General features: G+C 43.1%; 1 protein-coding gene across 1 annotated transcript in view; it reads right to left on the bottom strand.

Moving 5' to 3' along the window:
• Positions 1-1936: 1936 nt before the first annotated feature.
• The window catches only part of LAMC1 (laminin subunit gamma 1), a 115848-nt gene continuing 92770 nt past the window's right edge, over positions 1937-25014 (bottom strand). Inside the window, exons 17-28 of the mRNA XM_081915013.1 lie at positions 23215-23393; positions 21773-21929; positions 20283-20488; positions 19852-19931; positions 17847-17984; positions 14856-15000; positions 13840-13989; positions 12490-12604; positions 11443-11642; positions 10185-10343; positions 7649-7748; positions 1937-5303 (exon numbers count right to left, since the gene is read on the bottom strand). Coding sequence (XP_081771139.1) covers positions 5047-5303; positions 7649-7748; positions 10185-10343; positions 11443-11642; positions 12490-12604; positions 13840-13989; positions 14856-15000; positions 17847-17984; positions 19852-19931; positions 20283-20488; positions 21773-21929; positions 23215-23393 — 1886 coding nt within the window. The 3' untranslated portion in view covers positions 1937-5046. The remainder of the gene's footprint in view (positions 5304-7648; positions 7749-10184; positions 10344-11442; positions 11643-12489; positions 12605-13839; positions 13990-14855; positions 15001-17846; positions 17985-19851; positions 19932-20282; positions 20489-21772; positions 21930-23214; positions 23394-25014) is intronic.

Below are 25014 nucleotides of genomic sequence, written 5' to 3'. Positions count from 1 at the left end.
TCTCCACTCAGATAAAGTTGTCTCAAGCACTCCTTCCCTGAAGCTTAGGTTAAAATAAAATTCCACACCCTCCAGGGCTGCGGCAGATCAGTGAAGGGCCACACCCTGCTGCTCAGTTCCGTTGAGCAAGCTAGGTGATGCATACCTGGCGAGACTGTGGCTGAGGTGTCAGCAAGGCAGGGAAGTACAGTCACATCTGGCCTGTCCAGTCTGCTGCCCCTTCCTGCAAAACGGACCCCTCCTTCCTTCCCTCTCAAGATTAAAGAATCAATTTATTTGCCCCTCTGCACACACATTCAATTTTCTTTTCTTTTACTTGGCCCTTTTAGCCTCTTTGTTGTAACTGTCAGGAAGTGAGCATCAATGGAATTCCTTGATGATATTCCTAGCATTTCCTGATTAATACGGAGAGGGATTTTGTAAACTCCTGAGCTGCAGAATGAGCTTTTAACCAAGAGTGCATTATACAGACACTATTTTCATAACACACTCCAGCAGGTCTAGACAAAAGTTTTGTGGTTGTGGGTGAGAATGAAGTTCTTTCTGGGGTGATACTACCCCATCATCTGCTCATGTAAAGCAAGCAAGATAATCATCGCTAAAAATAATTCTCCAGCAGACACAAATGTTTTCAGTAAGGCCACAGAGCTTCGTCAGTTCGATTCAGTTCACATTTTGATTATAATGATGCTGTTAACTGGGCAACAGCTTGGGAAGGGGAGCTGAAATTCTTCAACAGCTTTTTCCTCAGAAAAAAATATTTTAAGAGAAATTCTGGCTCATGTCATGTTGAATAACACTCTTTTAGGGGATGAAGGGAGCAATGGGCTAAGAGAAGAGAACTGTAAGGAAGAAAAACCAACAGCATTAAACTAGACCCACAATTGCATTCATAGATGGCAAAATTGGGGAGGCTAATTTTCTAAATATTCCCCAGGGGAGGACTGAAATTCTAACAGTTCAGGAGGAGCTCAAAAAAGTGTAAAATAATAATTGGTAATTTCTCAACACGGCTGCAACTTTGAAAAGCCTAGCTCTGCTTGGATCCATATTGTTTAGCTGTTGTGCCCAATCCTGTCCAAGTAGGAATTTTATGGGAAGGACTCTTATTGGACTCGTTAAGTAAATTTAGCAGCCACAGAATGAGAGGACATTGCCTTTCACAAAAGTAATGGGTAGGACTAAGTGACCAACTTTTGACAAGTGAAGGGAAGGAAATAGTGGGATTTCTCAAGGATCTGTATTGCAACTTATTCATAAACCCTTTGTTAGAGGTAAGGAATGAGTTCTTAGATAATTTGGAGTTATTTAGGATGACACATTCTAAAGCAGACTGTGAACAGATCCAAAATGATCTAAGCCAAGTGAATAGCCAATGAGAGATGAGATTCAGTGTTAAGAACTGCACAATGATGTGAACACTGTGGTAAAAGATTCCTATCAAATATATGCTGGTGGGGTCTGAGCTGGTTATGGTTACCCAGTATTGTTTCTTTTTAAAATTCTCACCCACTTTTTTCTTTTTCCTCAATCTTATCTTCTTATAAATGAAATTTTCTTAATAAAATATAATTGATACCCAGGAAAAAGTTTTAGAGGTCATGGTGAATCAGTCACTGAAATCTCCAGTTATTTGAGAAGTCTCTAGAATTCAAAGTGAGCATTTTAGCCACTACAGAGGGGGATATTTTCAAAATGTTAAATTAAATCTTGAAGCCATTTAGAAATTGGATGAAGTTCCATGCTAAAATCCTTTTTAGCTCAGGTTTCCTTCCACAAAAGGTGGTAAGGTAAAATGAGACCGTTCCACCCCCATATTCAAATCCGATAGGAAAAGCAAATATATTTGGACAGCTGGTGCATGTGCGCTCTCTCTCTCTCTCTCTCTCTCACACACACACACACACACACAGTAAATACTCGAGAACCCAGCATATGAGGGGTTACAAATATTCAGTCTTTATTATAAATAAGAAATACTGTTTTATACATAAAACTGCCAAGTGTTGCATTTTTGTTGTTTTTGTTCACTGCCCCCAGACAGCAAGACCACAGATTTAAGTCTAAAACTGGAGTGAAGGCACTTTTTGAGGTGCTCACAGTTGAGAATAAAAAATAAAATGAAGGGAACTCTTCAGCAGGCGTCTCCCGTGAACAGCTGTTGCATCGTTTTGTTATGCAAAGAAATAACTTGGACCTATACAAACGTGATAATAGCTGTTAACGCAATATTCGTAAATTCTTATAAAGGCCTTTTTATTTATTTATTTAAAAATAAAAAAATTTGTTAAAACCTGTTTAAGAGAAAAGGGGGGAAATACTAGAAAGGCAAGGCAAGAACTAGAAACACACTACGAACTGTAATCATCCCCTTCTAGTCAAGTGCGACATGACACAGCAAAAAGCCATTTCCAGTTCATGGCTTTTGGTTCTGTTTGCCTGTATGCATGCAAGTCGGCTTTATGTAAACTGTTGAAGAAGTTGCTTGGATAAAGTTAAGATCTGGCTGGAACTTCTCTCTCTGGCCCTGTAAAAACCAAGGCCAAGGGGGTTTTGCCTGCCTGCCTGTATTCACAGAGACCTGCTACTTAATCTACAGTAATGGTCTAGCGCTTACTGCGGTGGAAAGTATGTGGCCGGCTGGCCCCCCTTCAGTAAATGGCTCCCATGACTGAATGTTCCTTAATTTCCCTACATGTAGACAACTAGCCATGTCTGAGAGAAAGGTTTTTCTCTTGAAAAACAAAAACCAAACTGCATGGAGAAATGGTACCAGCTCAGACCTAGGTTAAACCACCTGAGTAAGAAGTAGGCCCAAGTCGCATTTCCTCTTCAAAGCCAGCAGGAAGCCTATAACCATTCATAATATCAAGACCACAAACAAAGGGCCAGTTTGGGTGATGCCTTCGCCCCCAAGCAGGAGACCTGGGGAGGAGGCCTCAGGCCTGTGGGTCTCCTTCCTGTCCGCTGAGAGAACTCTGGATCTGCCCAAATGGGTGATTTTCCGGTTCTCCCATTTCTGCTCACGGTGGAGGAAGGAGGTGTGGGGCAGAGGAGGCGCACAAGTTGGAGGCCTGCTCCCCATTTCAGCCCAGAGAGAGTCTCCCAGGGCAAAGCATCACCCAAAATGGCCCAAGGCATCGTGAGCTACACCCCTCTGACTCCTTTAGGTGTCACGTGGCTTTAGAAGAGGAGGAGGGCAACTTGCCTCTCAGCTGGCAAGGCAGATATGGAACACTATTAACTACCAGAACGAGTGCAGAGGTGAGGCTGGGCAGAGAAAATACCTGCCCCTGACTGCCAGAGGAATCATAACCTGGAGGAGAGGATGAGGGCAGAGGGGCGTGAAGAGGAAGCAGTGAGAGAAGAGGGCCACTCGGGAAGCAAGGCCACGCATATTTACAGGGGGGAAGGCTGGAGAGAGAGAAACAGACTTTTCCTCACACTATAATCATGATAAAAAAAGACACAAAATCCCACATTCACACAAAAATATAAATTTGAAATAATTAATAGCACCAGTGTGTGTGTCAGATAATAAATTTCTTCCCCTCTACGCAAACGTACAAAGTTGCATAGTGTTTCAGGGTGGGTATATGCAGATCTCAAAGGCAGGGGGTGGAAGCATCAGACCTCTCTCTTGAGGAAACTGCAGAGGCAGATAATTTCCTCCAGTTCAGGATTAAAAGGGAGAGACAACGTGGAAGGAGGTATCTTCTCCCCACAAGGAAGCATAATCAAAGTGGGAGAGGGGGCATTCTGAGCAGGGCAGAAATTCATACCAAGCAACCACCAGCTCAGTTAGTAAATACTGTGAACTCTTGGGAGTTATTTACCCCTAGAATTAGGCCTGACCAATTATTTTTCCTAGAAAGATGGGTCAGCTATATTTTGTGATTACTTCTCTTTTACACAAGAGGTAAACCTACCATGGCAAAATGATATGATTCAACCTGCAGAAAGAGAACTCTGCAAACATTCGAGTTTATTTTCTACCAGAGAGGATTATGTTGACTTCAAATTTCACAGGCGAGTCTAGCAAAAAAAAAGTACTCTCTGGATAGTGGATGTTTCTTTCAAAAAAGGGAAGAAAAGAAAGAGTCTGATTCAGGGGCTTCCTCCGCCCCCAAGAGAGAAAGACAGAATCTGTTGATATTAAATTATCTGTCCCTAGAAGATACCTCTTGAATATTACTAGTGACTGGCTGGTGACAGGAACAATTCTGATCACAAGTAGATTCTTCCATCTTGAAGAAGTAAAATTTCTGCCTGTGTTCTCAGAAGTCGAAGGCAGGCCAAGGTATAGCACCATGGAGACCTAACACACCCCTCCTTCCTCATGACTCCCCCAAAGCATTTCTGAGAAACTGTTTCTCAGAATCAAGATATACATATACATATTGCACTCTAGAAAGTTTCTTTAAAATTGGCAGCTGGCTACCAAAGTGGTAGTTTAATTGGCCACTAATATATGAATTAAGTTGACTTTTTCTTCTTCTTTTCTGATTCTGAAGGCCATCAGCGTTTCTTACAAACTGTAGCTATACTGGCCATTACAATTTAATACTTTGGTAGCCAAACCTTTTCCTTCATAGAAACAAAAAGAACAGAGAAATTGTGAGATGGGGTACGGGAGAGAGAGATGGGGGATGAAAAAAGGAGAAGCCTATGACTGCCCCCACTATGTATCAGTTCTCATAGCCCTTTCTGTAATTCAGCACAACAGTCCATAATATTTCACATCATTATGCAAATCAAAGGGGAGTCTTTTCTGGGAGAAGAGGAGAAAATGGAGTGTTTTGAGCAAGGAAGTGTATACATTTCATATCTTTAAACCCTTCTGATGCCCAAAGACTGGATATTTAATTTGCGTTCATTCAGAAACTTGCAATTTTCTCCCTTGAATTGGGAAAGAAAGAACTGATAGCTGTGTGGGAGATGAGGTGGGGGTCCTGAAGAAGGTAACCTAGGAATTAAGGCACTCCACAGCCAAAAGAACTGCTCCACCAGTCATTGAGGGAACGCCCCCCTGCCTTTAGCACATCCTTAGGGTTTTTCAATGGACGGGGTGTTGAAACAGCCAGTTGGTAAGGTCTTCTTGATGTCCTCTAAATTGCTAATGTCTTTCCTAATGGTGTTAATGTCCCTGTCATATTCATTGATGGCACTGGCTTGCTTTTCAGCAGCCTTCTCCAGATCGGAGACTTTCCGGTCCAAATCGTTGTCCCTCATCTGGTTTTTGGCAGTGTTCAAAGTATCCTCAATCTCATTCAGTTTGCTCAAGTCCACAGGTTCCACACGCCCTGTAATGGGAGCAACATACAAAATTAGAATTTTTTGAAAATTAAGGCCCACTTCATTCTGATACAGAAATAATTTCCACTGGTCAAATGCAAAAGAGAAAGAGATTAAAAAAGCAAAATAATTCAAAAACCTGATCTTTCTAGCTTGCCAAATCATCTCTAAAATTCCTCTAACTATTGCATTCAAATTGTTTAAATTTGAGAGATAAGTTGTGTATCAAAATTCAGAAATGTGTAACACCGGAGCACTGAGTTCAATGTCTCTTAAACTGCACACCCAGAAACTCACATTATGTACAAATATTTTACATTGTGAAATTTAAATGTTATTTGAACTTTATTTCCGCTGTTTGAGAAAAAGTTCTCTGTACACATCCATCCTTAACTATTTTTTTCCTCCTTTTTACAATGCCAAGATTAATAATAATAATAATAATAATAATAATTTATTATTTATACCCCGCCCATCTGGCTGAGTTTCCCCAGCCACTCTGGGCGGCTCCCAATCGAGTGTTAAAAACAATACAGCATTAAATATTAAAAACTTCCCCAAACAGGGCTGCCTTGAGATGCCTTTTAAAGATAGGATAGCTGCTTATTTCCTTCACATCTGAAGGGAGGGCGTTCCACAGGGCGGGCGCCACTACCGAGAAGGCCCTCTGTCTGGTTCCCTGTAACCTCACTTCTCGCAATGAGGGAACCGCCAGAAGGCCCTCGGCGCTGGATCTCAGTGTCCGGGCTGAACGATGGGGGTGGAGACGCTCCTTCAGGTATACAGGACCGAGGCCGTTTAGGGCTTTAAAGGTCAGCACCAACACTTTGAATTGTGCTCGGAAACGTACTGGGAGCCAATGCAGATCTCTCAGAACCGGTGTTATGTGGTCCCGGCGGCCACTCCCAGTTACCAGTCTAGCTGCCGCATTCTGGATTAATTGCAGTTTCCGGATCACCTTCAAAGGTAGCCCCACATAGAGTGCATTGCAGTAGTCCAAGCGGGAGATAACTAGAGCATGCACCACTCTGGCGAGACAGTCTGCGGGGAGGTAGGGTCTAAGCCTGCGTACCAGGTGGAGCTGGTAGACAGCTGCCCTGGACACAGAGTTAATCTGCGCCTCCATGGACAGCTGTGAGTCCAAAATGACTCCCAGGCTGCGCACCTGGTCCTTCAGGGGCACAGTTACCCCATTCAGGACCAGGGAATCCTCCACACCTGCCCGCCTCCTGTCCCCCAAAAACAGTACTTCTGTCTTGTCAGGATTCAACCTCAATCTGTTAGCCGCCATCCAACCTCCAACCGCCTCCAGGCACTCACACAGGACCTTCGCCGCCTTCACTGGTTCTGATTTAAAGGAGAGGTAGAGCTGGGTGTCATCTGCATAAACGACTGATTGCTCATTCCCTGCATTAATCATTCAGCCCACCCGTTCTTTTTTACAGGCCAAGTCTATGGACTTATGAAGCAGGAAACTGTACAAGAAATTATTGTTGTGAAAACAGATGCAAAATGTGGCTGCAAAAAGAAGGGAGAAGCTAGGATAGTCCTTGACTGGGCAGCCAATTCAGCAAATAAAGTGTCTTGTGGACGGGTTGGCAAGTGGAGCAAACGGGGACAGAACCACCCTAGCGCTATATGCACCCACTACGGTAATCTAGCTATCAGTGAACCTGTTTACCTGGCAAGCATGTCGATTTGCAAAGTGAAGTCTTGCATACTGCAAGGGCTCCCAAGGGGGTGCTGTACAACTTTCTGTGATTTGAACACAAAAACATCACTACCCTGTATGGAATCCCTGACAGTGGAGGCCTGGACACCCATTGTCAGGGTTAGCCGGCAGGTTTTGCCCTCACAACAACATGCCACTAAGAGTAAAACAACCATGTGGTGCAGTCAATAGACAGTGCTGGGAGTGGGAGTCAATCATTGCACATTCATAGATTTGTCCATCTAGGTTTTGTTTTAGAAAGCCAGATTGTATTGAATACAGAGAATGGACTTTCTGACAGATGCCAGACAGATACATATCTTAATATGTAAAATAAATGTGTGTGCAGTTTTAGATTAAGCCCCACTTGTTTATCATAATTTTAGCTTTGTCAACTCAAGTCACTGTACACTATTGTTGATAAGCATTTTATTGAAGTCCTTTGAGTAAGTCCACAAAAATTATTAGACTAGGTGCCCAGCTACACAAACGTATGTTAGCCAGGTATAGCAGCAATGGCTTGAAAGAACAAACAAACAGGAAAGGGGTCACATTCGCGTCCCAAGGCAATACCCCAAATGCCACCCTATTCAGGGTGAGAAGGTCAATCTCTCTAGCAGTTTACCAGCTGAAGATACACACCCAGCTTCTCAAGGAGGTCATTGATCATGCTCAGCAAGCTGCTCACGGAGGTCTTCGCTTTCCTTGCATTGGCTTCTGCTTCCTGAGCTGCCTCTGAAGCCTGGGGGGGGGGGATTAAAAATAAATTCAAATGGATATTACAACTGAATTCTTCACATATGTAATTCCACATCAACTACTTGTGGCTGACCAAATGAACCAGCTAATAAGACACTACCTGTGGTGTTTAATTTGCAGTGAGTAACTCTACACACCTAAGTCACTGACTAATGAGCATGCATGTGTCAACTCTGTCTCGAACACTGCAGCATCATGCAATGTCATTTTTGCTGGAAGACAAGGGAGTCGCCCAGGAAGACAAAGGTGAGAGGATGGGAAAGAGAAAAGAGGGAAATGATTTTCCAAATGGCATGAGACTTCTTTGAAGGGCAGGCACCCATGCATGGGTTTTGTAAAGTCTCTTTTAAAAAACCAACACACAGTGGTGCCTCTGGTAACAAACACCCCGAGTTACGTTTTTTTGGGTTACAAACGTTTTTAACCCGGAAGTGAGTGTTCCGAGCTCTCGGAGGCCTCACCACTGCCCAGAGCCAAGCCTGGACATCCGCAGGACCTACGGAGGCTCCGCGACTGGGCTCCAGCAGCAGGAGCTCTCTGAGACCTCTGCGAACGCCAGGAGCCAGGCCCCGACATCCGCAGGATGCCCAGCAGGTTGCATCCCAGCCCCAAAGTTAGGTAAGGAACACTTCCCTAACGAAGACCAAGAGCAGTGAAGCTATTAAGAAAACAAAGGTGAGCCTGGGCCGAAAAGCCCTTGACCAACCCTTGCCCCACCCCCCAGCTGTAGCAAGATGGGTGGCACCTAGCCAGGTAAGCCCACCTACCCTCTGGGGGGAGTGGAAAATTTTGGGATTCTGCAAGGGATTTTTGGAGTTGTTTATGTGAGTCTGCCCTGTGCCTTTGTCTTTGCTTTGCTCCTTCATTTGGGGGACTTCTGGGGGACTCTGCCTTCTGCCATTGTTTTGGGGGTCATGTGGAGCCCAGTTCAGCTACTGGTTGATTGTGTGACTGCAGAAATGGATAAAAGCTCCCCATTCAAACAATGACGATCATCAGTGCAGGTAAGGGAAAAAATGTTATTTTTTTTCAATCTACAATACTGTCTTATTTATTTTATAGTACAGTACATTGATTATTGCCTTCATTTTAGGGATCAATGGTCTCATTAGAGAGTAAAATTTGTGTTAAATTGCTGTTTTAAGGGGGCATTTTTCATTGTCTGGAACGGATCAATCCACTTTTCCATTACTTTCAATGGGAAAGTGTGCTTCAGATTAAGAACAGTTCAGGTTAAGAACGGACTACCGGAACCAATTAAGTACTTAACCTGAGGTTCCACTGTATGTGCTGATATTGCAGATTAACAATATGCCAATCTAACCCCCCAAAATCAAAGGTTCAATTTATTTATTTACGGCTATTAGCCCATAAAATATGTACAAACATAAAAACACAGAAGCATAAAAACCGGTACATCTAACAACAGAAGGGGAACACCACGATGCAAGGGTGGTCATTGAACAGTGACAGTAACGGCTTGGGGCCCGGAAAGATCCAAGGGACGTTTCACAGAAAAAGGAGAACTGGAGACGAGATCCGTCATGCACTCTCATCATGACTGTCCGATTAGTTTTTGTTGTTGTTGTTGTAATTTTTGGGTGGTTTTTGTGTGTGAGATAACCGCATTCAGGAATCTCGCCACCTGCAGAGTTACAGAAGGATCTGTATCCTGCAAGAGCAGTGCGGCATGTGACTCAACAGGTCTGCCAACCAAGCGCAGTAAAGCAGGACCCAGGAATTTAGTCCTAGCTATGCTATGTAAGGGACAGTTGAACATTATATGAGGAAGAGATTCAACTGTTTTCTCGTCACACTCGCATAGCGGAGACACCAAACCCTTGGAAAATCTGTGGCTCAGCAGGTTCGATGGAAAAACATTGAACCTTGCACGAATAAATGCAAGTCGGTGTGGTGCAGATGAAAGAGATGACATGTATGATGGAAGGCCAAGTGGTGGGGTTATTCCATGATACCTGGGAGAGCAGACACCCCCACCCCTGGAGAGGTTGTGTTGATTTTCAATGTCTGCTAATCTTTGCTCGATAAGGCTTTTGGCTGAGCGTAGGTTCATCTTTAAGGAGTCCGCTGGGGAAATTCCGATGCTCAAAAGTTTGGCATGGATTTTTCCTACCCACGGGTTAACAAAGTCATCCCGCCAGAGGCACTGAAAGAGGTAATGGTCGGGAAGCCTATGCCAGCTGGACAGCCAATAGCCAAAGACTCGCTTCCAGATGACCGTCTCCAATGATGCAATCCTTAACTCCAGATGTATGGCTGCATTGCTCACACACATGGGGAGTTTCAGGAGGCGACGGAGAAACTGATTCTGCAATGTCCCCAGCGATGTTAAATTGGACCCTGGGGCCCAGAGAAAATCAAAGGTTGTTTTTTTTTTGAAGCAGACAAAGTAACTCACCATTCCTGCCATCATCATATCTTGATCAGCGCTTTCCTGTTTGGCCTTCAGCTCTTTCTCTGCTGCATCCAGCTGCTGCAACATGTCGCCCACTTCTTTGTCCAGCTCAGCAACAGTGGAGAAGGTCTTGTCAGCATCAGCTTTTGTTGAAGCAGCATTCTAGAATGGGCAGAGACCAAAACCATATAAAAAATAAATAAAAATACCTGAACAAAGCAAGTATATATGAAAGGATGAAGAGCCTGCACATTTGGTCCAAACATACATGCAGTTTGCTCCGGAGTCCCAATCAACACCAGCACTGGGCTGTGCCTAATGAAGTCAATGCAGACTCGTACGTGTTTCCCCTCCAGTTAATTCCTCCACTGCTCTTAAAGCCTCATCTTAAAACTTCATTTGAAGTACTAATATTGATTATATGTGTCTATATGAGGTTGTCCCATACAGTTAGACTGATCGGTGGGTCCACACAGCCTAGTACTTGTCCCAATGTGCCAGGGTGTACCTTTCTAGTGACTCATGCAGGGATCATTCCCAGCCTTCATAACCATCTTTACCTGGAGCCACAACGGATTAATACCAGGGGTTTTCCACATGCCAATCGTGTGCTCTGCCACTGAGCTGTGTGTCTCAACAGGGTACGAAAGAACACCCTGCCATGGTATTTGGCCCTTTAATGTTATAGGAAAGCTCTCTCTGCTCTGGGCAGCATTAAGAGCAAGGCAACTGAGCAGGCTTCTTTACCAACTGCTTGCCAGTAGAGAAATGTCAGCTTTTGACTTCCACTACTGCTAAAACAGCCGTTGGTCTCATTGAAGACAGCTTCTTGTCTATTACATATTGCCAAGAGCTGATCTATTTATGCAGAATAATTATGTGAATGACTGTGAATGAAGTGCTGTTGCCACTTCAGGCTGTGGACAGGAGGCACGATGTGTTTGGAAAATGGAGAAAGTAAATTCCACACACATGAAAACCAGCAAGTTGGGAACTTTTGTCCTGACATGCTAGTATTCTGTGTCCTGAGAGTTCATTTCATGAACTGTTCAGACATGTTATTCACATCTGTGGTCTGAAGACAGATAATTCAGGAAAAACTGTACCACCAAAAATACTTTTGAACAAATGAAGCTCCTCAATATGTTGCTTCAGATCAATGGTCCAGCTAGCCCAGTATTCACTAGAGATCGAACATGGAGCCTCTACCACTGATGCACAAGACAAAGGATGTCCTCTACCACTGATGCGCAAGACTCACCTTCTGCACAGAATTAGCAATTCTCTCAGAATCAGCAGCTTTGTTCTTTGCTTCTCTGGCATCCGCAGCAGCGTTGCCTAGTGCCAATTCCGCTTGCCGTGTCTTATTGTTGGCCTCCAAGATGGTCTGGGTAATGGCAGGAATTCTCCTTAGAGCCTCCTGAGCCGCAGTCTTGTTATCATTCACTCTCTTGTCGAAGTCTGGGGGGGGGGGAATGTAAGGAAGCCCCACTGGATCAAACAAAATCCATCTAACTCAGCCTTCTATTTCTAACCGTGGTCAATCAAATGCCTCTGGGAAGTCCATAGGCAAGCCATGAAAGCAACACTCCCCCCCCCCCCCGCTTGTCCCTAGGACCTGATATTCAGAGGCATATTGCTTCCAAAGAGGGAAGGTCCATATAGCAACTGTCGCTAACAGCCACTGACAGACAGACCCGCCTTGAAACACTGTTTTGTATCAAAGGTCTTCGAAACCCACTGGAATGCAAGTGGGTGAGAAGAAACTGGTCTCTCCCCCCCCCCCCCATTTATAATAAGCTGTTGACCCTGAGAAGCTTTCAGAGGGGCTTACAAAAGATCCTCACAAGTGATTATCTTATCCTTTTCTGTCTTGTCATGTAAACGGCTACAGTAAATTTGTCAGAAGGAAACATGTGCAAGGGCTGAAATGTATTGCACCTTGGGAATCCTGCTAGTGGCTGGAGTTTTTGACTGAGACCAAAGTTCAAATCTGTGCCCAGTTACGAAGCCTGCCCTCCAGGTTTCCACGCATATGCTCACACCATTGACATATGGCTCTCCCAGGAAGCTAACTTCTGCACTTCCACAAAATCAGGGCGTACGCTCAGTCCTGAACATACACTTTTCACTGGGATAATACTGACATGATTACAGCAGTACAGTCAGTAGTAATAGGGAAACGCGTCCTGTGGAACAATATTCTGATTCTGGCCCACTCCCCCCCCCAAGAGAGGGCTGAGTCCCTCAGGGAGGTCAGCCTGCCATTCTGCAAAATGACTCATCAGGAAGTCATGCTGCCGCCTACCTTTCAAGTTGCTGAGAATGTCATTGGCCTCCTGGAGGGTGTTGCTCCCCTTCTTGGCGGCTTCCTCAGCCAGAGCCTTGGCAGCATCTGCTCTAGCCAGGAGCTGATCAGCAGTCTGTGCAAGAACACACAAGACAGCAGGTCACCCACACGCTCTCTGCCTCTCTCTACAATGCCTTCATATAGCGTCTATCATGCACAGACTGTTTCTACTGAATTTCAATTTATTATTATTATTTTTTTTAAAAAAATACTGCTTTTATTTATCTTCATGGTAAAGAAGACAAATTCTGAGAAAACAATTGTCACAACATTAAACAACAAGTAACTTGTCTTAATAAAATTACAGACTTTTATCTTGCCATGTGTTAAAAGATTCACTTGATTACTCTAAGAGATCACACCACATTTTCCCATGAGTGCTGGGTGGATTCCTGCCACAGTCTGAGAGTTGTTGTTGTTCTTCTATTTGTACCCCTCCCACTCTGATCGGCTTCAATGTTTCCCCAAAGGGGCAGGAGTCAAGTCCCTAGCAAAGTAGTGAAATTTTCCTAAGCTTTCCCCACCTTAATTCTAGCCCCACAAGGCAGCTCAGTGCTTATGGCTTTGCAATGCTTCTGAAATACACTCAGGCCTGGATTTCGTGAGTCTTCAGTGGGAGTGAGTTCCATAGCAGAGAGGAGAGAGCCACTGACAATGCTTCTTTCTTCAGTGGATTTCAAGGAGGAGTAATCAGGCACAACAGAGGAAGTGGCCTCTAAACCACACTGACCCTAAGAGTCTCTGATTATCATGTGACTAAAGCAGCTTACAAGGAAGTTAAACAGTATAGGTTGGAAAGTACATTTGCACAAGAACAAAATCTAAACCTTTTAAAACAGTTCATATATTTTAAGGACAAAGATGCTAAAGAATGGGAAAGGTCCTTCATCCTCCCCAACTCTGTTTTTGACTGCTGATTCTGCTTTACTGACAGGTGTGTATTCACACCACTATGGTCTCTTTTGCTTGGACACTAAAACCTTCACTTGCCTTTTACAACAAATCGTTTCTCCCTTACTGCCTACTCTCTCTCCCCCCGTCCTTTCCTCGCCTCCAGGCCATTTCCCCCAGGCTCTGGGGCCCATGCTGTCTCTCCATGAACACTTTGCACCTAGCTCTGTCCTGCGCATGGTGCAGCCACTCTACAGAACACATGATCAAAAAAAGCCCTAAGCATGTGTCCACCATACCTCTCCATGAATTGGTTAACACAAGTTTTCAAAGGTTGAGAGCAGTTAAGCCACCCCTGTTTTAACCTGCATTTGTGGCTTTTGTCAGGGCAAGAGCTTACATACAAGTAGAACTGACCTGCTGTTCAGTCTTGCCCTTCTCCAAAAGGTTCTGTACTTCCAGCTCTTTCCCTTTCATGTCTTCTCTTAGGTCCTCATAATCCTTCAGCTTCCTGTTAATGAGTTGATCAAGTTCTCTGGCTTCCTTCTTGATCTTATTCGCCTCATTCTGCACATGGAGAAAACAGGAAGAGAAATGGCTTTTGTGAATGCAGCGACTGTGTATTATACATTTTATGGCACATTTCCAAGGGTCTGAATTTACAAACATGGTATCTGATGAGCTGGATCAAAACCACCCTTTAAAAGACCTCAAACCAGGATCAGATACCGCAGTGCTATCTGCAGCACATCCTGAAGTACCCAGAAGTGCCTCAACACAAATATAAGTATTTCAAAAAGCATTAAACAAATAATCTCTTAGCTGACATCAACAGCTTGAACCATTTATCTCTGGTGTCACCTACAAAAGCTAAACAAGTTTCAGTTTTATTGGTGCTTTAAAGCTCTTCCAACAAACTCTACACAAAGCCCAAATCAGCATATCTCTAGCTCGGAAAGAGATGCAACCTGTCTCCTTTTATTAGGTGTTTTAGATTACTCTTAATCAACACAAGCTATAAAGTGATGCTAATTTTACTGATTATGGCAGCATGTTTGGAGATAGCCACATGCTGCCACAGCACAACTAGCTTATCAAGACTCCAAGAAGACACAAGAATAGTTGCACTTGTAGAAAAGTTGACTTGCCAAATAGGGGTGGCCAGAGGCAAACTGGATCCGATGTCCTATGCCACCTGGCACCTGTTCATTTCTTATATGCAATGGGATAATCAAGCATGTCACCCACCTTGAATGCATTATAACTTGTGGAAACACTTTCTGGACTGAAGAACTTTAAAAATGAATATACATGTCCTATTGCACCATTGAAATCTATCCCCCTTAGGGAATCAGCCATGATATTGGCAGTGTTGACTATGTTTGGTTGTTGTATATATTTCAAAAATAGTAAGATGACAATAAAAAACATACCTCTAGCTCCTCAGAGTCTATAGATGGCAGACTGGTGAGGTTGGCATAGATCTGCAGGGCCTTATTCCCAGCCTCCTCAGCATCTGCATGGACTTTGTTGGCCTGCTTTTCTAGATCTCGGGAAATGTCTTTTGCCTGGTTATACCTAGGAAGCAAAGATAACCTTACTATTGTTCCTCTTTGGCCTGTTTCTGCTTTGGATGCAACAGGTCCTGTGCTCAAGGAGTGGGTAGGTGGGTATGGCTGCAGCAGATGAAAAGGGCCTGCAGCTCAGTAGCTGAACAAACTTTTGCACGCAATGAGTCCCTCATTTAATCTCTGACATCTTTTAACTTAGATCTTAGGGAACAGAGCTGGGAAAGACTGGTGCCTGGAGCAGTCTAAAAAGACTAAAAAGAGCTGGTGCCAGTCAGAACAAATCACACTGAACTTGATGGATCAATGCTTTGGCAGCATAGGGCAGCCTTTCTAATAAAGTTAATCAGAGATGCTTTCAGTAACAGGTAGGTAGCCGTGTTGGTCTGCCATAGTCAAAACAAAATAAAAAAATTCCTTCCAATAGCACCTTAGAGACCAACTACGTTAGTTATTGGTATAAGCTTTCGTGTGCGTGCACGCTTCTTCAGATACCAATGGTTTCAGATAAACAATTTCAGAGATGCTTTCAGATAAACAATTAAACAGTTCAATGCAAATACACACAAATCACTGAATTAATATTGAAACTGGCCGGGAATACACTGCACCTATGGATGGACAGCTGAACAAACAACCAGTCAGCTTCCATTTAAAAGGCACAGGTCATTTTAAGTATCCCCAAGTGGCCTGGCCCTGGCCCATGCTTTAAAATTGATCTTTGGGGTGGTGGCGGAGTGTGGAGAGGTTATCTGAACCAGGACTCCAGTTATGAGAACTAAAATCTGAGTTTCTCTTCCCTAGGAGTACAGGTCAGTTTCCTCAAAAGAAGCATATCTGATAACTGAACTTTGCCATTTCCAGCACCAAGTTAAAACTGCTGTATTCAGCCAAACTTTTAAGTTCTTTAATGCCGCCTTGTAAGTAAGTTTTGCCTGGATGCATTCGCGGTCAAACCATTTTTTGTTGGTAGGGGACTCATTGTGGCTAGATCTCCTGAGTCTTGACAATAACGGTTGGAGTTTTCGGATTAATGTGTTATAATGGTCAATTGGGGAGGTCTCTTCAGTATCGTTGGAGGTCAGATCAGCCCAGAGGAGTTGACCTTCCATTGATTGTGTCCAAATGCTAAAATTGTTATTAACATAAGGGGACCATTTAATTCTGGATCTGCCTATTTGTTGTAGAACATTAGGATCAGGTGTCTGTGGGGCGAGCCCACATCTAGAGGGTTCCCAAAATTCGGTCCTTTTAAGATTTAGGGGGAGATGGTCACTTTCGGTTCTTATATCTACAGTAAATTCAATATGTTCATCAAAAAGTTCTTGGGAGACAAGGATATAGTCAATAACAGAATGCCTTAAGCCTGACCAATAAGTAAATTGGCCAGGACAGTCTCCCGAGGAGAGGCCGTTTAAAATAACAAGGTTTAATCTAAGTGCCATTAGAAAAAGACATGTACCAGCGAAATTGGTAACTGGGTCAAGAGAATGACGCCTGAATAGGGGCCAATGTTCATCATTAGCATTTAGGGGACCCATTCCACTTTCGTTGATTAGCTGTTCGTCTGAATGGCCTAACCTTGCATTAAAGTCCCCACCAATAATTAAGGAGGCAGAGGGAAACTTATTTGAGACAAGGAGAATGCAGTCTTCCAGTTCGTTCCAGATGTTTTTAAGATCAGTTTGTTTCATGAGTGGGCGAATATAAACATTGATAGATATTTGACGAAGAATGATCTATGCTACAATTCAATCCTAAACTGAAGGCCCATATTATTAGATCCGCACTTCTGAAGCCCACCCCATATAGCTGTGTTAATTGATCTTTTAATCTTTCTTATAAATTTTTATCCACCCATTATCTATCCTTAATTAAGTATCCTATGTATATGTTTAAATCTACGTTTGGTTCTAGCTACTATTTATTTAATAATTATTCGTCTGGATTCATACTGTTATGCTATTTATGTATATGTTTTGTCTATGCTGGTCTATGACCGTAATAAAGTACTTGACTTGACTTGAATGCCGCCTTGTTTTAATCCTTTAGCTTTTATTTATTTTTTAATATAATTTTTATTAAGTTTTCCATATTTTATTACATTTCAGAATCAAAAATCAAAGAATTTATAACTTAAAGCATTACTTAAATAAAGCATCAACCTTCTTCCCTCCCTTTAACAGACTTCCATATCACTTTATCAATTTCTTCACATTCCTATGTTTCACTTTTTTACCTTATATCATTCTTAAAGCAATCACCTTCTTATAAGTAAATCAGCTTCTTAATTTCCCATTACCAAACATTTCAACTTAAACCTACAAACGTTTTCAACTGTTTGCAATTTTCTTTCATATAAAGTATAAATTTGCCCCAGTCCTTTTGGAACAGTTCATCACGGCGATTCCGAATCTTCCCCGTCAGCTCTGCCAGCTCCACATCCTTTAGCTTTTAACCTGCACCTTTGTTGCTAGTTCTGCACCTAGTGAGGCCATTCCACCCAAATAGCAGCAGCAAATCCAGGAATGCCACAAACTGCACACTGAATGGGGAGCTGCAGTAAATCCTGGGAATGTATGTGAATGAACCATATTTCCTTAAAGAGACTTTGGTCTCATTCACACTTTACAATTGTAGATATACGCTTCGTATGTGCACATAAAAACTTCCCTAAGCCTAATACTGATAAAGGTTTTATGCCTTAGGCTCCTGGATATAAATTCCTGTCATCTGTTTTTGCATAAACAGTAACTATTTTAGCTATTCTGCTTCTTATGATCACTGCAGCATGTTGGACAGTGGAAACATTTTAAAAATAAAGCATCTCAATTTGTGTCTTCACTTCATACTTACTTCCTATTAAGGTCACCGATGTCATTCATGGTCTGATTCTCCCCTGCCAGTGTCTCCAAGAGCAGCTTATATGCTTCTGTCGACGTATCATTTGCTTCTTTAGCTACACGAACAATGTCATCTGCTTCTTGCTTGTGCCTGGAGAGCAAAACGAAATGGTTAGAGAACCACCATTGTTTTCTCTCCAAACATTATAGTCGGAGTTAGACCCTAGGCATCATTTTCAGGGAGAATTAAAACATGCCATAAATCTTCAGTTTCAGGAACACGGCCTGAATTGTCCCTGAGAATGTAGCCAACACAGCCTATTCCTAAAACAGCAACAGCCAGCCTCTTGGTCAAGGGCACCTCAAGTGTGCTGCTACATAAAGACAATACTCCATGTTTTCTTCTGGTGTATTCTCTAGCCAAGTAGCAGCACAACATCGGAGAGGCAGGCAGGAGTAGAGGCTTGACTCCTGGATCCTCCTGTTCCTCTTCAGAAGCGTCAAAGATCCATGCTGTCAATGCCACTGGCTGGTCATTCACCATAGCTAGAGGTGGCTGCCTCTCCACTTCTTGCCAAGGACTGACACAATAGCTCTCTTTCAAAAGCTTGTAGAAACCCACTGTTTTCCAGCTAGTTTTTTTTTTTCTTTTCTTTAAGGGGTGCGTGGGAGGGAAAGATTCAGAGAACCCAGGTTAAAATTAAAAGGGGAGGAACTTAAAGAAGTGGTTGAAGCACTCCAGCTTTCCATGGGCCTGTGGTGGATGAAGGACTTCTACTGTTTTGTGAGTTGGTTGACCAACAGTCTCTGTTCATGTAAGGGGATTCAGATCCTGGTCTCTCCCAAATAATTGCCTGTTTTCCCATTACTCAACAAGACTGTTCAAACAGGAAGTGACTAATATAAAAGCGGGAACGGGGTGGGGAGGGGAAGGAAAGAGACATACGACAGACTGAGCTAGCAGATACTTGCCAGTGTTATCAGAACAGAAGGTGGGGGAAGAAGACAAACTGATGACATACTCGCTTTGAGCAGACAGGTAATATACTCGCTTATCTGGCCGAGACTGCACCTTTCAGGGCCAGTTCTTACAAAGCATTTTGAATTTACGTACAGATATACGTACACAAAATACCGGTATATACGTAACACATTAGTTATGCTTTCATGTATGCTTTTTGTAGGTTTTTCTTCTCCTTAAAAGAAGCACAATGAGAAACTGCACACCATGCATTTCAAAAGTAGAATCTGCTATTTATACATGCAAGCACCCCTTTGTAACATAAACAGTGCTTAAGTATGCACTGTGCATTCAGTACTGTAGAAAAGATAAATATGCCTTGTTAAGATGCAAGCCTCTGTTAAATAATTAGAAGCAGCACCATTCAAGCAGTTTATGGCTATGCTGAGACTGCTCCATTATGAGCCTCCCTGGTTCTATTCACCTTAGGGCAAAATGGAAAGCTAAGAACAAATGGGGGATCGAATGGGAGCAGGGAGGAAACAGTTCCCCCAAAGGAGAGAGGGGCTGGGCTGGTGGTTCAAGTGTGAAGAACAGTAAAAGGGAGGGTGGTAGGTGTGATCTTAAGGTATGCTGCAAGAGGGAAAGATGAAAGTGACTTGAGGAAGGGCAGCCTTGTGTTTCTTGACAATGTGTTGCTATATTATTTATTACATTTATAAAACTGCCCTTTCCATGCTCAGAACAAACGGAGAAAACAAGGAAAACAGGCTAAAATGCAGCACCACCACAAAGCAGCTAATCCATCAGGCCAAAAGTACAACCAGCAGCTGTCCTAAAAATTCTCAATTTCTACTCAAGCTCCTTCCTCAAATACCTGTGTAAAGAAAGTAGTCTTCACTTGCTGGCAAAAATAAATCATAGAGTGGGATGAGTGAACCTCCATGAGGAGGCGGTTCAATCACGTGGGATCCTTCACGAAGGAAGCGCATGGTATTCACCAACACCAAGAGGGTTAAAAGTGCAGAAGGTATGCTAAAGATGCCATGGGCCTTACCGAGCAGCCAGCTGGCGGGCTTCTTCTGCCAGGCGAGTCATGTTGTTGGGGTCGCTGGTTGATTCTGGTGGAGTAATAGACTGGAGAAGAACCAAACAGACTTTTAAGGTCTTTTATATTTTTAAACAAATGAGCAGCAGCTACTTGCCTTCTCAGATTACGACTGGGTCTAAAGTACTGCCTGGAGCTAGACACGGTGAGAAATATGGGGCCCTTGCTGATACAGGAAAGTCTTGTGTGGTTCTCCCTCTTCCCCTGGTCTGTGTAGGTATGGAAATACGCAGTGAGGCTCAAGAAAACACTTATTCGTGACTCAACATTTGAGAGAGAGAAAGAGGAACTCAGCACAAGGTTGCCAATATCTCAAATATTCAAGGCACTCAAATTCAGTAATTTTAGCTCTTTCAAAAAGGAACACAAGAACCACTCACCACATTAGCAACTGCCACCTTTGCTCTCTGCAGCATATCTGAAGCTGTTTCAATCAGTTCCTGTGTGCTGTCCACTCGGGCCTGGGCCCGCTCAGCCAGACTCTCTGTCTCTTCCACTGTGTTCTGGATGTTCCTCAAGCGACCAAGTTGGCCGGACAGAGTTCTGTTGATCTCCTGCAAGCGATCCATCAAGCCCTGGTCTACATCTGGAACAGACCAAGCCAAGCAACACGGACAGACTGAACTAATTGCACAAAAAGATGAGGCATGAACAAGAATAAGGCATTGTGTCCACATGCTTTTACTGATAATTGTTTTTACTAAAAAAAAAGGGGGGGGGAGTGTGAACAGGAATGTAAAGAAAGGTAGATGCAAAAACTCCCAAGACTTTGGCAGCATTTAGGCATTTCCCAAGGATATGGAAATAGCAGAGGATTTTAGAGAGGAACTTCATGGAGGTGAACTTTAAAATCAATAAAAGGTGTTCTTAAGAGGGCAGCACTTCTCTAGTAGGACCACACACAGCAAAAGCAGAGCGTCAGCCAGAATTTCTTCAAGTTCTTCCTCTGAACTCATCTCTTCTCATGAAGCCCTTGGTTTTTCCTAATCCCTGACTGACACAAAGTTTTAACTGTAGTTGCTTATATTGATCCCTTGTTACCGTTTCCTTTCTCCCCAGCTGTCTCTTTCACTATCTTTCACTCTTTCACTTTCAGATTAAACATTCCTTTGGGCAGGGACAAAACACTTGCAGATAACCAATTATGACAGGAACCATGGTACAGCTTCTTTCTACTGCACACAGGGTGGGGTTAAAAAAACCCAAAAAAACCCCACCAAGACTCCTGGAAACCCCTGCTTTGAGTTACAAAATTCTTTCACAATTGCTTGTTGAACAAATTAAGCTATTTTCTGATTTGGGAAATCCAGAAAAAGAACCTGTATACTTTGGATTAAACTTTTAGGAAAGAGACTTTTAAATTTGGTTTCCATTTATAATCACAAAAGAATACACCACTGCTATCACCATCAAACACTAAAACCTAACTACGTCAATGTTTCAGAAGATCACATCTCTTTTGAAATATTTATTTATAATTTATTTGTAAGATAATTTCTAGCCCACCTCATCATATGATCCCAGCGTGGCAAAACCACAGAACTAGAGAATTGCAGCGTTGGAAGGGACCGTGAGGGTCATCTAGTCCCACCCCCTGCAATGCAGGAAACTATTGCCCAATGCGGGGCTCGAACCCATGGACCTGAGATTAACAGTCTCATGCTCTATCAGCTGAGCTATTCCAATGGAACATAATTTATAGAAGCAGAAACAAATGCAGCACATCTTTGGGGAGTGACAATCTCAGCTTCTCAGTTGCTGCAGTGACAGAATTACTAACCCCCCCCACCCCAAATACAAAAGCCCAATCAATAACATGCGACAATCCTGGGGAAACAAGGGTATTCAGAAAGAAATCTGTCCCCCCCACCTTTGCTGTTTTGGGCATCCTGAAGCAAGTCCATGACATCTCGCTCGGCTTCTTTCAGCCTGTCTTCAAAAGCCTGATCAGTTATAGTTTCTTCACCTGTTCCTATGTTGGCTATAAGATTTTCAAGCTCCTGCAATCTCTCCCGCTGCTCTGCCACCTGAACAGAAATGACAGAAAGGAGGGATGAGGAAAGATGTTCCCACTTGCCAAGTGCTTAAGACTCCAGTAGGAATCACTCAGTCCTCATCTACAGATCTCTCTCTACAATTAAGCATAGGACTTCACATGGCGACAATCTCTCTGTGTTAGCACATGTTTCCAATTAAGCTGGAGAAGCCTAAGGTTATCGTATTTGCCAGTTTTTAGTACTCATGCTTGTGTGGGAAATAATCTGCAAAGGTTTTGACAGTGTTCCTAACATATTAAAGAACATATTAAAAGAACAAGCAGTTAAACTCAACTGGATGGATAACAATTTGGCAGACTTCTCCAAATGCCTGGGTGATATAACTGGTTTCTTCCAACAACTTCTGAAGCTGCATTGTAAACCAAGGAACACTTTGCATTAAAAGTTATGGGTCCCCTGTGGACTTTTTTTGAGGAAGCGGGGTGGGGGGATTGTCACTGCCTTTTTAAGGGGAGAAAACCCCACCCCCTGCACAACGGTGAGATGCATCCGGCACACACTGGACCCAGCTAGTCAATCCCCTCTGGCCAGGTCAAAGCAGTCAAGAAAGGCAAGGTGTTGAGAGGTCTGCACCACCCTCCAGCGCCATTTCTCCCCTTGCCTTGCAATTAGGGCTATTTGGAGAACTTGCTTTTTGAAAATTCTAACATAAATAGACCTTATCCACACATCCCAGACTATGTACAAATTGGTACATTATCATCCTCTGGATCCTATACATTTGGAAGTGTGTATTTTAAGAGACTTTCAAACCCAACTCAATCCAGCTGACTTAACCATGGTTTGCTTTCTACCAACAAACCACTATGTGAAGCCATGGCTTACAACAATGGTTTGGCATTACTTCCAAATCCAACAGCCCTTCTTAAGCATTGTTTGTTCAGCTACCCCACCCCACATGCTTGCCAAGATAGAGGCACAAGGCAAAGCAGCTGGAAAACAAGCCAAGTTTTGGAGAAGCAAGCCATGGCTTGTTTGCTCATCTGTGCAATGACTCCATGGTGAGAAAAAAACATGGCTCAGCATAATGTACAAACTCAGCCAGTGCAGATCAAGAGGCTGTACATCTGGAGCCAGCCTTGAGAATGGGCTTTCCTCCCACTCCCCTCCCCTCTCTGGAGCAATCTCCCCCTCTCCCATCATTTCTCCAGGTTAATAAATTACATGACCACCCAAACAAAATATGATTAATACAACCAAAGGTCATTTACAACCATGATTTGCAAACCTAGCTGAACAGTTTTACAAGCCTGACCTTATCTTTCACCAATCTGTAGCACGCAGGGCATTCTTGACAGCCTGGCCAAGATCGATTGTAGAAATAGTTCTCTTCACACTGGTCACAGCGGTTCCCAACAAAACCTTCTTTGCACTCACAGCGGCCATCCTCCTTGCACTGAAGAGATCGAGAACCTTCAGGGTTACAGTCACAAGCTGCAGAAAGACAAGATTTAAAAATAATAATGAGGAAGAGGAAAATGAGAAAAGGGGATTTGGATGAATATATTTCAGGACGTACTTAAACAGTTTTGTTATGCCTTGAAGACCAACGAACATCTTTAAAGTGCCACAGGATTAACAAAACCAACATTTGTTGGTCTTTAAGGCATAAAGGAATCTTTGTTGTCTTGTGTGATGTGGAAACTGTACATTTATGACTACAGCTGACTGGATCTGTAAGTCGTATGCATATGAAAGTTTGCAATCACTTTCATGATAGCTCAGCTTGAGCAAGTTAAGACTCGCTGAAGCCTAAGGGATCATTTGTGAGTAAAACTGCTAGTTCGCACCTTTTGTGAAAGACCCATCTAGCCAATTATTGGTGTCCTTATTTTCACATGAATTATGTTGTATGGCATTGTGGCTATTCCTTCAAGTGTAAGCACAACCCTCCAAGTCAACTTTGTCCTCGACACAAAGCAAAGAAAGCAACAAACTTTTCCTTTCAGCCTGCTTCTCGTGATGTAGACGCCTCCAAGTCCGGTTTTCATTAAGACCAAGAGAAACCCAGTGTGCATGTCAGTACTCTAGGCTGATCCCAATAAGCACACACTTTCATCCCGCCTAAGGGCAAAAGTGGGCCCAGAAGGGGGAGGTTTGAAAGGGGTGTCCACTCTGTGAAAATACCAGTGATGATGGGATTTGTCTGGTCTGCGAAGCAAAGACTTTTTGGAAAGGTATTGGGTGAATATCCCATATCTGATATGTCTTTTAATATCAAGATGCAAGTGTGCAAACTTACATATAAACTCTCCCCATGGACCTCTGTGAGCCTTACTTGCTCCATCTGGGCTGTGAGAGAGTATTTCTGGGTGATCTACAAATGTACATATTATACAACATACACCTGCAAGATGAAAATGGTAGGCAAAACCACATAATTTTGCATCTTTCAATGCACTTAGACATTGAGCTACTAGCAATACTAAAACAGCTACTCATTTAGTAAGCATCACATTCTTACGAACATAGACTTACCACCACATCTGCTGTTTGCAAGAACAAGACCCTACAAAGCAGCTTTGAGATCTGCTTCTCATGTCACACCTTAATAATATGAAATCCATTCATGCAAGGCCACATTCATGCTTAACTATATAAAAAGCTTGGCATAAATTTTCTACTCTTGTAGATGTAGTCACACTTCAAGTGACACTTGCCAGCACAGCTGTGCACATGTACTAGGTCAAATGCTGGCTCTCCAGAAATCATGGCTTGCAAACTGAAATGAATGCTTCTTTGTCCTCCTTCCTTCCCTATTCTCCAACCTGTCCTTGCCAGGCGGAATCATGGGTTAACATTATATGCTCACCAACACAAATACTTTTCATCTCTCAATCAGATGTTTACTTATTCAACATAAAACTATGGATAATGCTGCAAAGGGAAGACAGCTCTGTAGAGGGAAGGTGGGAATACAGCAATATTCCTGAGGCCAGCTTCCAATCTGCAAGCCTTGGTTTGCAGGGAACCACAGATGCATGTTCACTATGGCACTGTATCAAACCAACGCTTAGATTCACTTTACTCTTGAGATATTAGGGAACCAGAGATG

Source organism: Podarcis melisellensis, assembly GCF_964234715.1.
Source record: "Podarcis melisellensis genome assembly, chromosome: 6".
Lineage (NCBI taxonomy): Eukaryota > Metazoa > Chordata > Lepidosauria > Squamata > Lacertidae > Podarcis > Podarcis melisellensis.
The sequence above is the reverse complement of the archived record's forward strand: the minus strand, read 5'-3'. Positions and strand labels throughout refer to the sequence as shown.